The 14,573-nt window shown below is 39.0% G+C and overlaps 1 protein-coding gene across 1 annotated transcript in view; it reads right to left on the minus strand.

Annotated features, from left to right (window-relative positions):
* LOC107097026 (solute carrier family 22 member 13-like) overlaps nt 1-4,246 on the minus strand; it is a 7,061-nt gene extending 2,815 nt beyond the window's left edge. The window contains exons 1-5 of the mRNA XM_015393988.1: nt 3,872-4,246; nt 3,695-3,798; nt 3,462-3,616; nt 1,420-1,588; nt 1,153-1,273 (exon numbers count right to left, since the gene is read on the minus strand). Coding sequence (XP_015249474.1) covers nt 1,153-1,273; nt 1,420-1,588; nt 3,462-3,616; nt 3,695-3,798; nt 3,872-4,246 — 924 coding nt within the window. The remainder of the gene's footprint in view (nt 1-1,152; nt 1,274-1,419; nt 1,589-3,461; nt 3,617-3,694; nt 3,799-3,871) is intronic.
* Between the last annotated feature and the right edge of the window lie 10,327 nt (nt 4,247-14,573).

Raw genomic sequence — 14,573 nt, forward strand, 5'->3', positions numbered from 1 at the left:
ATATATATATATATATATATATATATATATATATATATATATATATATATGTTTTCTTTTTCTCAGTAATGTTTCCAGAAGAGGAAAATGAAAATGGTAAATCGGAAGTCACTTTTACAGCCTATTTTTATTGTGCTCCATTTCCATTTTATAATATCCCATTTTTAGTTAAAACTAAATTGTGAAAATATAAGAAATATCCAGTTTAAGTTAGTTGTTTACATAACTAATTAAGCATAGACATGAATATTAACATTGTTTTAAACTTGGAGATTTGTATCTTTACACCACCCCTTAGTAGCCTCCAACAAACCTTTAGCATAACATGGGATGGATATGTGACTGCTCCTTGGTAAGTCAAGTTTATTATTACATTAATGCTTTTGCAAGAGAAATACCTGTATAAGTATTAGCCTGCCATGGAAGGGAGACTGTTTCCAGACTTATGTTTTACATCACTTTACCAAGCAGAAGGCTACTCTCCTGCTCCTAAATCAAAACCTCAATCACAATTAAAATTTGCTGCAGCCCACATGGATGAGCACTGAGCAGGAAAAAGAGGCACATGTAAGGATTTGAGCAACTTATACTCGGGCCAAATCCTGATACCCTGTCTCCACAGGCCAGTATCTAGTGATCTCTTCTAATCTGGGTTAGTAAGGACCTGGCCCTGGGATGCATTGAAAGAGAAACATAGCAACAGAAGCAGTTTAATTAACGTTCAGCTGGAGGACCTTAATTGGGTCCTGTCATGCACCTTCTACTGGTAAAGACATAATACTCAGTATTTACTTTTCAGCTGTATGGTGAATAATGTCACTGGTTAAAACAGAGATAGATAATCAAGACACAAAAAATAAAAACTCTGCCTTGTTGAGGTGATTAGCTCCTCAGGGGATTAGTCTGTGTTGCGGAGCTAAAGATGCAAATGGTTGCAACCGAAGACAGGTTAGATGTTGACAAGGCTCAGAAAGACTTTTGCAAGTCAGAAAGACTTACAAAAGGTTAAATCCGATAATATGGCCTTTGTGCAAAGAGGACATATTATAGGCCTAATATACTTAAAGTGTTTTTCTTAAATATTCATATTATCTGTGTTTTTATAAACATTATCTAAGTGGCTGAATATTATTTCTGCTAAACTAAACAAACCTTGTCAAGCATGTGTTCTGGCAATTCCCTTTTATTGATTGCTGCAACTTTTCGGATCAGTTTCTTTGCTTCATCGCGTCTTCCCTGTCCCAGGAGCCACCGAGCCGATTCAGGAATCCACCTAAAAGAAAAGAGAAACAGAGAATACACAGCCTATGTGATTTGCCCCCATCATAACAGCCACTTACTGCGTTAATGTCTAAACCTCCGCCACGTTAATCGTTTATCTAATCAAACCTGGGTGGCTCTGTCACAGCTCCCACCTACCATATGTAGAGGAAGACCAAAGCCTCAGCTCCTGCCATGACGTACTGTGCTTTCCTCCAGTTACGGATAACGTACACCAGTCCGGCCACGGCGCATTGACCAAAGCTCCCAAACACCTGGCTCAAACAGGAGGCCAGGGACCGTTTGTTGATCCCGATCCATTCTGTAGCTGCAAAACACGGTTAAACTAATAAGTTTGCTAAACAAGGACACGTCTACAGGCTTAAGAAAACAAACTTAATTTTTTTTATAACTTAATCATAACCATTCTCATAATAATCAGTTTTGAACGTTTTTGTGTTTATTTTTGGAAAGGAAGGTAGCTTATTGTCACTTAAAGATCAAATACTTGCATAATAACCCAAAGGAAAAATGCTTATCCTGACCGTCTCATTCTACCCTTTATTAGCAGTTAATAAGGGGTTACCTTTTTCTGCTGAAACAAGGAGCCACAATACTCTGAATTATGTCTGTTGTTCTTCACTCTTTGACTTCACCGCCACAGCTTGTTTCAAGTCAGAGCTTCTTAATCAGCACAACATTTACTGTTATATTATGGACCACTCTCATATTTCAGTCCATTTCCTTTGGGTCATTTTCAGAGATTCTGAAATGAGAGTCTGAAATTTTGCTTAAAAGTATAGTGGAGGAGTTTTGCGAATTTCTGAAAACATCCTCCCTCTCCACTTTTAAAAAAAATGCACATGCACAACCCTGTACCCGCTACCAAGAGGGAACGCCTATTATGTGCGAGAGAATGCAGGAGCCCTTTTCTCCTCGTGCATGCTCTGTTTAAAAGTTGCTGTTTGCATCACTTATACAAGTTTACTTTCCAAAAGAAGATTTGCAATTTTTCTCACCATCTGTGGTAAGTAAAAATGGAGGCGAGGACATAGCAGGGCCTTACGTACATAAACATATCCCAAGAATGATTGATAATTAGGAGGACCACTTATTGTAAAATTCTATTATTTTCATCCATACCTTTAAATACCGACTTTAATGCTGTAGAACTTATAGTTGGGCTGACCGTATTGCCATATGACCTCCCTTTAAACAATTACACCTCTACTTACATACTTTATAGTTGGGAAGAGATTCTTATGGAATTATATATTTTCTTTACACCAAACATGGCATCTGGTTTGAGTTTTAAATAATTTTTACACTCAAATATCCACAAATACCTTTTTCTTGCAGAAGTCAAGTCTTTATCTACGTTTCATCCTTGCCTTCATTTCTTTTTTAGAGAGCAATGTTTTCATTTTTGTATGTCTCACATGAAGTTACACCTGTACATTCTTCCTAAATCTAAAGGCATGCACTTTTATATCAACAGTAGCAGCAGGTTTTGGAGATTTCTTTTAGCTTCTTGCGATTGATTTTGAGGCTGAGCTCGCTCAGACTTCCAGATATGGCAACGGTGGCCGTTTGTGTGAATATTCTGCTCCTTTCTTTCGAGTCATTTTTCAAATGTGTTACCAGACTCACACGCTGCCACAGTATTCTCTCTGAAGAATGGAGAGATCTTTAACGCCACCTTTTTTGTATATATATATATATATTTTTTTACTTGCTTTTATGCTGCTTATTTTATCCTATTGTTTTCTTTTACAAATGTCTTTGTTTTTATTCTGCTTTTATTTTTCTTATATTTTATCATCTAATTCATATAAAGCATTTTGAATTTTCCATCTACTGAACTGTGCTATACAAATAAAATTGCCTTGCCTTACCTTAATGAGGTTTAAACAGAGCAAACCTACCTCAACATATTAAGTTACATGTCTTTTATCATGTGCAACTAAATGTAACATTGATGTGTAGTTTAAGCTGTCCTAGGAGGGAACAAATATGAGAGGAGTACTGATTTACTCCTCACTTCAAGCCACCTCTTTAAGACTATAGTTTATAGAAGTTGATAAGAAACACGCTGTTGTAGGGTGTCATAATGCTTTGACTGTATCTTTGATTTAATTTCTCACCAGAACATTAACAAGAATTGCGACTGTATTATTATTTTTTTTTTAAGAAAAGCATACCTAGCACGATAGAGTTCATCCTGTATGCTCCGAGTGCAGCTCCAACAATGAACTGGGACACATTGTAAACATGAATATTTGGGGAAACACCAGCAACTATGACAAATATCACCAAGAGGACCACCGGGAGCTGGGTGGTTTTCTTGCGGCCATACCTAAACACACAGATAACGGAATTAGGTTTTATGTTTAAGCCCACATGGTGACCTATTTCTGTTTTTAAAGGAACTTACATGTCAGCGAGTGGTCCAAAGATGATTGAACCAGCGAGCAGTCCCGTCATGGCGATAGTTTGCGTGATTTCAGGCATGTTAGATTTCTCACAGACAAGATCAAACTGGAAAAAAAAACTGAAATTATCAGCAGGGCAGTTACTACAAAAGGCATTGCTAACATCACTCCTCACCTACATCAGTAACTATTGTGGACTCATACAACATGTTGCTGTACACATATCCATTCATGCATCCTGTTGTCCTATTGAGTCCATGCTCTCTGATGGCATTAATGTCCCAGTCCACAGGGGTGAACATTCGACACCTGCTGAAGCTCCCATCCTGCTCCCGGGGCACAGTGAGGTTCAGCTGCTCCTCTGCGGTAAGGTTAGGATCAACTTTAAGGATCCACTTCGTATTACAGTATCTTTCTGGGTCAGACTGGATAAACAGAAAGCTGCAGAAAAATACTGGGAGCAAAAAATGAGGAGAAGCCAACCCAAGAAGAAGCAGCTTTTGGAAGTGACCAAAGTCTCCAATGGTGATGAGAATTTCCCCAAAATCCACCATCTCTACACAGATGAAGAAACCTCTAAGGTTGTCTTTATGAAGGGATACGATATGTGAAAAATCAAGATTTATACTGTCTGGCTCTAATCAGTCACTAAGTATCTAGAAAAACAACAACCTTCAACACAAACTGTGTGGCAATGGTTGACATGTTAAAGAAAACAATGAGACAGGCAAGAGGGAGACACAATGACTTGCAAAAGCATTTATATCCCTTTTACCTTTATGTTAAAAGTCAAAACTATTATATATTTGTTTAGATTGTGTGATAAACAACTTTATAACTTTTTACTTGGGGGCAAAAATGAATTAAAATTATTTTATAAAATAAAGAGTCAAACATATTTTAATGAAATTACCATGAAATTCAACACCTTTGAACACCAAAGGAAAGCAACCCAATAACTCTGGAGAAGCTGCAGCAATCCACAGCTCAGGTAGAAATATAGGTCAACAAGGTGAAAATTAGATGGCTGCCCACAAAAAAACCTTTATTACATTACAAGACTCTCATGAATACAGTTTGGAGGTGGTGCTTCTCCTTTTTTGTAGCATTTTAGTAGTAAGCATTGCTGCAATTCTTGCAGTATGAGCTTCAATAAATTGAAATGAAGCCAACCTAAGTCTGCTCCAGAGTTGGGTCTCAAGTAACTTCTTTAGCAGAAAATATCAGAAATGGGGTCCAATTGTCCTTCAATCTCACTTTCAAGAACATCTTTCTGCCTGGAGATTTCCTGCTTCATATCATTCATTCAGTCTACTGATTTGACATGTGAATGACGTTGGACATTCTTTTTTTAATTTTCCAGCATTACACTTTCCAGAGCAATGAAACGAACCCTAAAAGTCATTAAATGAGGAGCTTGTTATATTGTAATTCTCCTTCATCTGACAGCACATAAAAATTTGTTAAAACCCCACAACTGCATAAAATCCTCCATGTTCCGTGTGGCTCTGTGGAAGTAAAACTCTAGCCTTATTCTGGCTTTAACGTTGAACTTCCACAGAGCCACGGCATCAAGGTGAGGTCCCTACTGCAGGTATATGGCCATCTTTGCTTCACTGATTAAAAAAATTGAAAGTCGAGCCTTTGGCTTGCTTCTTCTATTCTGGAAAACACCTCCTAAAAATAGAGCGTAATTAAATGGCTAAGAATTGTCATAAAAACATGGAACAAGTTTTCAGATAGACCGCAGAAAGGACACGCTTTTTTCAGAAGTTTTTCTGTCCAGATGCAGACCGGCCGGTTCTGAAGATGTCTTTGGTTTATTACTTTTGTACACCTGTGGTAAAGAACTTTCTGGTCCATATTTAATAAAACCATTGTCAGTGAGTCCAGGCTAGGGAGCAGAGGTCCACTTTGTTCGGGGTAGCAAGGATACAGGATCAGGCCAGGAAGGAAGTCTGTCAGGTCTGGTTGGTTCTGAGCCTCACTGTACGAACGAAGGAGGCTCCTTTACTTGGCTGACAGCTTTTCTCTCAGTAGGCCCAGGAAGCGCCGCACCAGCCTGGCAGACCGTACCCTCATCACGGAACCCGTGGCCAATGTAGGAGAGGGGCGCTCCTGCAGTCTCCACTAGCCGTCTCACTGTCATCTTGGAACAGTGCAGTGCCCCCGACACCCCTGGCCACACACATCCAATCTCGACCCACAGATTAAGGGCTCCTGTAACAGCCAGTGCAGAGAGTTAGACTTTTGGGATGATCTTAATTTAAACAGGTGACAAAAACACCCTGATAAAACTTAGGCAATCCTCTTAACTTAATGCGAGCATCCCGACCCAGGTTGCTCACATGTCTAAAATTACAGCTGGCCAGGTCTCACCATGCTAAGTCAGAAAGCCCTGAGAGGTATTTCTGAATGAAGCGTAAACTCAAAGCTGCCGTTCTTCCGGCTAAGTGGACAAGATCCTGGCCCCCCTCTTTTCTGGGTAAAAACAACACAGACTGTGGCACCCAATGAAACCTGTTCCAAAAAAAGTAGGACATCCTGGCTTGTATGTTGCCCAACAAACCAGACGGTCGGTCAAAGGATGAAAGCTTGTGTTACCGCTAGGTTGACGCACATCATGGTGTATCAAAATGTCCTGCAGTCAAAGCGGGAAGAGCAGCTTATCTTGATGCATTTGAGCAGCTGAAGTAGCTCCTCATGAGTTTCTGAGCATCTGACGCGCTTTGCAAGCAGCAGATGCTGGAGTTGGAAAAATTTATCTTTTGCTTCTCGATGCGCTATATCAACCAAACAGAGAAGCTTATCTGAGAGCTGGCAAAGAAACGGACGCAGCTCTGCTGAGGCAGAGAACTATTATCACTCCCCTGAAACAGTTCATTAACGCCTTAATCAACTTAAAATGTCAAAACTTAAAATAGGTTCGCTTTTATTATTCTAGTGTGTGCAGTTTGGATTACGTACTTGAAATCTGCTAACATCTCCTTCCAGCCGCCACAAACAGGTATAGGGTTTTTTTTAGCTGATCAGACAGCAAAATAATACTTGAAGGCAGGATCGTAATCTTGATGAACTGACTGCACAGACAATTTTTTCAGGTGGACTTTCCCACTTAAAAACATATAAAAACTAATTTTTAACCACTTAAAATCACAAATAAAGCAAAGCCACTCTGCAATTGAACACAGGACCATCAGACGCATCTGTACACATTTTACTAGACGTGCTTCAGGAGGAAAGCTGCATTTGAGGCGCATCTGACCTTAAAGGGGTCATAGAAGGATTATATAGGGTATTTGGTGCTGGTCCTTAAGGTCTCTGAATAAGGTGTGTAACATTGGTTGGGCTGAAAATGGCATATTTGCTGTTCTATGAGCCCTAATGCAAGCCTGGTTAAAAGCCCTAGAAGGAAACAACAGGTTTTCTTCCTTTTATGGTATGCTCATGAATATTTAGATGAACTGTGCCCTGATTGGTTGGTTTACAACGAGCAAAGCTGCCAAGCAAAGACACATCATAGCAACAAGCACTCACTCACTGAAACATTGAAACTGTTGATATGGGTTCCTGGGCCTTATTGGGTTTTAAATTGGAATAATAATGTCTGTTTTTAATTGTAAAGGAATGTATAAATAAAATATATTTTGGATACTATTTCTGTTTCATCATTTCAAGCCAGGCCTACCTAGGTACTTTTAATTGGGAGACCCTAGGCCACTTGATTATTTGAGAGGTCTACCAGTTGGCTTTAGGGCCACATCTTCTGTCACAATCCAGGTTCCTCCCTTGTGTTACATTTATTTAACAGAATTAGACATGTGATGATTTCAATCTCTTTTGAATACTTCCGAGTTTTTTTTTTGGCCTCAATCTCGTTCAGTCATCCTGCAATAGCCTGCTCCTGATTGGCTTGCTCTTCTTTTAACTTATCTAGGTGATATTGCAACTGATTGTTGTGGTATTCAACATCCCTTGTAATTGTAGATACATTAAGTATCCTACAAATCCAAACAGGAGAAATCAGAGTATCATAAATCTCAAAATCCATGCATTTTCAAAATCCTCCAGAGACAAAATTGTATAACGCACTATCCCCCAATCCTTCCTGCAGTCTATGGTGTATTAGATTGAATTAGAAGCACTATAGCAAATTATTCCTAAAAATCCCCCCCAAAAGGTTGTATAATATACACATAGATGCTTTATACTTACCTTTAATTCACAATCAAATGCTGTTAAGTGTGCAGTTCAGTGTCGTTCTTCTGGGTTGTAAGAAGATATCTAATTTCTCAACGAATTAATACCTTGTAGCACTAAAGGCAATATTTGGTCATGTATACCTATAGATGACTCTGAAAGATTTAAAGAATTGGGAGATGGGCCCTTTTCAATCAATGGTCAGGAAACATAATGTATGAGAGTGGACTCAGAACCAAGATTGGGTCCCCTGCACTAGGTAGGCAGGGATCTCAAACTTTTAAGTCGTTGAGGCCTCCTCTATCTTTAATGTGAAAAAAAAAAAAAAAACATTCTAAGAATCTGCTCCTTTGCCACTTCTCCAATTTGCACTATTTTACATGAGAATTAATATATGAATATGGGTAGTTAAAACAAGTATTAGTCCTGCAAAAGACAGTATCATACACTTTTAATGATCTACCTTCAAGAAAAAGTCTGGTCACATACATAATACAAACTTATGAAAGTAACTTAAGTATGAAATTATTAAATACTTTCCAATAAATGTTAAGTGTTTTTAATTAAGAGTAATTTAAATCAAATGTCCATTACCAGAGACATCCATGTTTGTCAAAGAGCACCACTGCCACCTACCGGTTTGTGACATCATGGTGCAGTCTCAGCTGTTGAGCAAGTCGCAATGTTGTACCTGGTGTTTGTCACAACGTGCTCTTATGCAAGATGGCGACGACCAGTACCATATGCAAAGCAGAGAGTAACAGATTAATGACATGTTTTTTTCTCTGGCCAGAAGTTCAATGGCAAACCCTCCCTCCTCAAGTTGGCATTCCAACAACAAATTTTATTTTACTGCAAAAAAATCATTTCATTACTGTAAAAGTGATGCAAATTTCAAAGTCCGTTTTGATTGTGGTTTTGTATTTAATATGTTACCATGGTGGCGCTCCAAGGCAGCGGTTAAGAGCAGCTCCTCTCGACAAATTACACAAAATACGCCGCTTTAAACAATACAAACTACACATCAAACCCCATCTACGATCGCAAACGCCTGCTGAAGCTACGGTCACAAAACGTTTTAAATACGGACATTTTTGACCGTTTAAAAAGCTGCGGAGTGCTACGGACGTATGTCAACAAAACAACAGCGGAATTTAACTGATTGAGGATGAGATGCGTGAGACGGAGAAAGCAAGCTGCAGAGGGGAGCTAACTGCGAAGCTAAAAAGAGATCCCCACAGACCACCGCTTCCATCAATCCTGCTCTCCAACATCCGCTCGTTGGAAAATAAAATGGATAATCTCCGACTCAAACTCTCTTCAAAAAAGTAGACATGCAACTGCTGTGCCATCACTCTGAAAGAGTCTTGGTTTGCCTGGGGGGGCTGATGCTTTACTACGCCTATCGAAAACAAAGAGCTCTGCATGAATGGAAACTTCTCTGCGACTATTCCCATGCAATCTTTGGCATCTAGAGGGGAAGCACGGCCCTCTGCAGTTGAAAATCAGGAGAGCACTCTAGATGCTTCCTTGCCAAATGCTGAAACATCCCCAGCCAGCTCCTCCCGGCCCCCTTCAGCTTCCACACCTTCTCCAGCATCATCTGTCGCTGCTAAACCTGGCGATGGCACCACTGCTGCTTCCACCATGTCAGCCTCTTCAAACCCAGCGGGCTACCACCCTCACAGCATCGTCGTCCTCTTCCTCCTCTAAAGCCAGGAGAAGCAAGTGCTTCAGGAGCTGCAGGCGGTAGTAGCAGCTGGACAACAACTGCTGCTTACCTTATCAAGGCTGCACTTAAAAAATGAAATTGTCTAGAGAGCAAAATAAAATTTTGTCTACACTTGTGTATACAATATAACAAAATCACTTCTGCTCTCCCCAAAGAAGGTAGGAGCATGTAGTGGCTGGGTGAATTAGTTAGGGGGGTTGGGGGGGCTCCAGCATTGCGGTGGCTGGGGGACTTCCACGGGGGTGTCTTTCCTCCTCCCTTGGTGGGGGTCGGATTTCCTGGGCTGGCCCCTCCTTGGTGCCTTCGCCCTTGGGGTCCCTTTGGGCGTCTGGGGCTTTGGGTCTCCCGGGTCTGGTCTCCACAACCACCATTGAGCATTTTTTCTTTGGATCAACTTTACATGCACACTCACAAACAACTAAAGGTGCTTGGTTCCAGGTACACAGAGATTCACTTCCATACAGAAAGCGCATATTCTTATCTTCAGGTAACACAGAGTACATGTCAGATTAAATAATACTACTTCAGTGATAGTATCTAGGTGTTACTTTATTGTATGTCATATACCATGTCTGTTGGCTGTGCTGTCCTTTTTACATCTCTTTGCAGGTGATGAAGCAGACTGAAATGTTTTATCATTATCTCCCATTTATCTCCTCTTTCTTTCATATTTTTTCTGTTTTTCCTCTTCTGTTCTACTGACATTGCGTCGCACGGTAGCAGCCCACTGCTTCCCAAGGGGATGGGTTAAATGCAGAGGTAAAATTCTCAAATGTGAGAGAAAAAGTTAAATTATTCATTATTATTATTATTTAACTACACAAACAATAAAATACCCTTGTAAAACATACATTTGCAAATGATATATAATTTGCAAATATCAAACAAAACAGGAAACAATAGGAAAATGACACAATTCAGGTATTTTTTTTCCAACTTTGTGCTAGCAAATTTCTAGTGATACAACACTTAAAAATAGGAATACAAAACCCCTTAGATAAACAGGAAACAATGCTAGTACACAAGAAATCACATAGTTCAGAAGTAGGAAGTTACCAATTTACTTGTATATGCTGCAAAATGTGAGATTTTTTGGTGGAAATTTTTTTCTACTCTTTGTTTCTTTCTAAATTTGCCTTAATATGCCCTTGTTGCTAATAATTATTAATAATAAATATGGTACTAGTTAATCAGTAAAGCTCGGCATGGTTCAGTTCTGGCTTGGTTCTCTGATAACAAAGAGCGCAAGAGCAGACCACATCATCTCCTTACAGTCAGCCCCTATAATCATGAGATTTCAGACATTCATAAAAATACCAGCTTCCCTACCTTGTCACACGATTTTCAGTGATGATTCTGCTTAGCAGTGTTGACCATCTGAATCCAATACTTGCACACCTGACTTCCCATTCTCCACTCAGTCTTAAACCTACCTGTGTTACTGTGCCAGGATAGAGGTCTTCATCCTCTTCATGAGTCCTTGTGGATCATAGTCCACAAGGACTCATGTTCCTACTTTGATGGTCTCTTCAGATTCCCCTTGAGTTAAACTCGTTTGAGGAGAAGCGGTAACAAGAGTGACTATAGAAGCACAAGACCTCTTGAAATGTAATATTTCCTGGTTCAACAGCAACAACCTGTGGAGACATTATGTTTAGTTTTATCTGCAAAACCATGAAAAGGTCAGGTGTATATATAACTTTTTTTCTGTTTTGAAATGCAAACCTACAAGAAATATTGAAAAAAAAAATGAAATCAAGCTTTTAAAAAAAGCCAAACAAGATAACAGTGAGTGTGAATTTGAGAGTTAATTTGTTTAATTGCACATGTGGGTGCTCACCTGGTGTATTTTCATAGTTCCTGGGACTGATTTGATTTTTTTAGAGCACCTCCTACTGCACCAGGAGCTCCCTTTCCATGAGAGGCCTCAGTAAAGTTCCACGTCACTTTTAAACCCTTTCATAAAAGGCACTGTGGACGCAAGGTAGAATGCTACCTTATTCCGATATTGAGATGTTGGTCCATCGGACAGGAAGTGGATATTTTTTGCCAGGGGGTAGTTAGATGTTATGTACTCTAAAACTGGTTGCAAATGTGCCCATGTAGCAACAGTTTCGTGCTCCAAACTGGCAGACAAAGTAGCAAAGGATTCAGCTTTACCATGAGTGTAGTATAACACCCCTGTATGGAGAGTAACTTGCTGGTGGGATCCACCAAAGTGAGTGTCTTTTATTCCCTTGTTCCATTTGCACATGTAGTTTTCCCATATTCAACATGGACTATAACATCATGCTGGGTCAAATTTTCTTTAGGTTGCTTGAGACGATTGAACTGCGCCAATGTTGTACAAATGAGTAGAGATCCGGGGAAGTTCCAACTTGGTTAGCTCTACAAGTTTTTCAATAATAGCAACTTTCTTCTCCAGGGTCATGGTTTAGATGTCAGTCTCAGTGGTAGTGCCATCCTGCAGTTTCTTTGTTAGTGGTCTTGACCTTGTCCACTTAGTCCAAGATATGTTGATTTTGGTTGTTGGATCCACGTCGACAGGGAAAGTAAGATCTTCACAGGCGTCACATCTACCATACATGCAATCAACGTTTTCACAGACGGATGGAGCCACTATCTCAGTAACAGCTAATGAATCATTCCAAGATGGTGCTTTTTTTTTTATTTTTTTTACTTTACTTAAGAAAAATTCTCATGAATTTTGCAGGCACATGTTTCCCTATCAGTGATCTTTGGTCTCACTATCCAGAAGGGCCTCAGCTTAAAAAACTGGGAGCGGGACACATTGAAAACTGGGTTCTCTTTAAGAAATCTCTTGTGGAGATTTTCCATGGTGTCTGAGAGGAACCTCTTCCTATAAATTTGTCCACCCTTCCTGACTTCCCCAAGTTTACCATTTGTTAATGTGGACACATCGTCTCTGTTCAGGAACAGTCTGACATTGTCACTCATCCTTCTTCTTTGGTTTCTCTCACACAGCTTCCTGCGGTTCTCTCTCCTCTGTTTGGCTTGTCTTGTAAGTAGAACTGTGGACCTGTGTTCCTCCATTTGTTTTGGTTTTTTCTTCAGACAATCTAGTTCTTTTTTTATGTCACTGAGAATTTGTAGTGCCTTCCGTAGTTTTTCTCTTAATTTGGTTGTTTTTTCCCCCTGCATTGTCAATGTTGCAGACAGCTAATTAATTTAGGTTCTTTGTTTGGATGGCCCTTTTACAAGGTTGTGGTTCATTAATTCACACTGTCATCTCAGGAAGGGGTTTTATTTAGTATGTGTTGAACTGTTCTTTCTTTTTATTATATCGGTTAGAGTTTTCCCTCCATTTTTTTTCACCGTTTCTGCAGCTGCCTGGGAGTCAGATCTGCAGCTGCCTTTAACAACCCTTTTTCCTTGCGCTTCTGATACCTGTTAAAATAAGATATCAAAAGGAACATTTGTGAGACAGCAAAATCTTCAGAATGCTCCATACTGTATTTTACGGAAGAGGATTAGGGCCACTGGGGAAAAAAAAAAGTTAACAGATTTTTTTTTATTTTATTTCAGTATAGTATGGGAAAAAAGTCAGAATTCTGACTTTTTTCCCATGTTAAGCTGAAATAAAATTTAAAAATCAGTTTACTTTTTTTTTTCCCAGTGGCCCTAAAATCCTCTTCCGTAGTATTTGCACAGTGTGAGTGTGAAAAAGGAGAACAGAAGGAGAGACAAGACAAGGAAAAAGAAAAGCAAGAGGGACAGAAGGAAGAGAGCGAGAAAGAGACACAGAGAGACACCAACTTCCCCTTTCCCTTCTTCTATACTCCTCTAGAAGGTCCGGGATGTTATCCCGCTCTTGCTGCCGCCCTCTTCTGTTCACTTCCTTTTAGCATAAATTAGCTTGAAATTTTAGCCTAAAAAGTTTGAAAATGTAATAACATTACAATTTAAATAACCTATACATTTATCTATTTATTATTGAAAACTGAAACTATTCATCACGTAATCTTATTTCTTATTACTGCAACAGGCCTCTAATATGCGGTAATTAAAGTCACGCATTACGGTAATGAATGACATGAGCTAGCTTAAAATCCTTTTATGCCATAATGAACAAAATAAACTTTTCTCACGGTGAGAACCTCCCTAATTTCTTCTACACAAGAAAGTATCTTAACTTTTAAGAAAATTATGTATTATAAATTACAGTAATGATCACCCGTACTGAAAAAATAGGCATATGGAAGGAGAACATTAACAGTTATCATGATCAAAAGATGTCAATCTTACCTTGTAGCCAGCTTTTGCCTTCTCTTCTTTGTGGTGCATCATGGGTCAGAATAACTTTATTTAAAAAAAATGCTGAGAATAATAAAAGACCTTGAACAAGGTCCAACGGTAATGACAGTTGCATTTCCGGACACTCATTTTTATTAAAATATTCTGAAATACTTAACAGGAAAAAATAAAAAAAACTAAAAATAAAAAAAATAATATATATATATATATAAATATATATATATTTTTTTTTTTTTTGTAAACCTGCTTATTTATAATGATACATTGAGACAAAAGCATTTCTCCCCCCCTTAGGATGCATAGCGGTAATTAATTTGACTCCAAAAACATTTAAAAGACATTAAAATAATTATTTTGGTAACCAACAATGATCTGTGCCAAACATTAGAAATAACAATGGTCTAAATAAAAGTGGATTATTTTGAGTTTTTTATGAGTATGCCCCTAAAATGTTGAAAATCACCCACCTGCCAGGTTTACCATATTAAGGTGACACCATATGACGAAGGCCCTCAGGATGACCAAATAAGCCTGGCTGGTTTTTGCAGAAACCAGAGATGAACTGCAGAGGCACTGATCAAAAACATACTCTGCTAGCTTTGATAGTCTGATCATTTGGCACCTTTTAGCACTGCAAAAGCTAATCTAAAAATAAAGTCTTAAAATAAGGGTTG

Source organism: Cyprinodon variegatus, unplaced genomic scaffold (assembly GCF_000732505.1).
Source record: "Cyprinodon variegatus isolate N-32 unplaced genomic scaffold, C_variegatus-1.0 Scaffold666, whole genome shotgun sequence".
In the NCBI taxonomy this organism is placed as follows: Eukaryota; Metazoa; Chordata; class Actinopteri; order Cyprinodontiformes; family Cyprinodontidae; genus Cyprinodon; species Cyprinodon variegatus.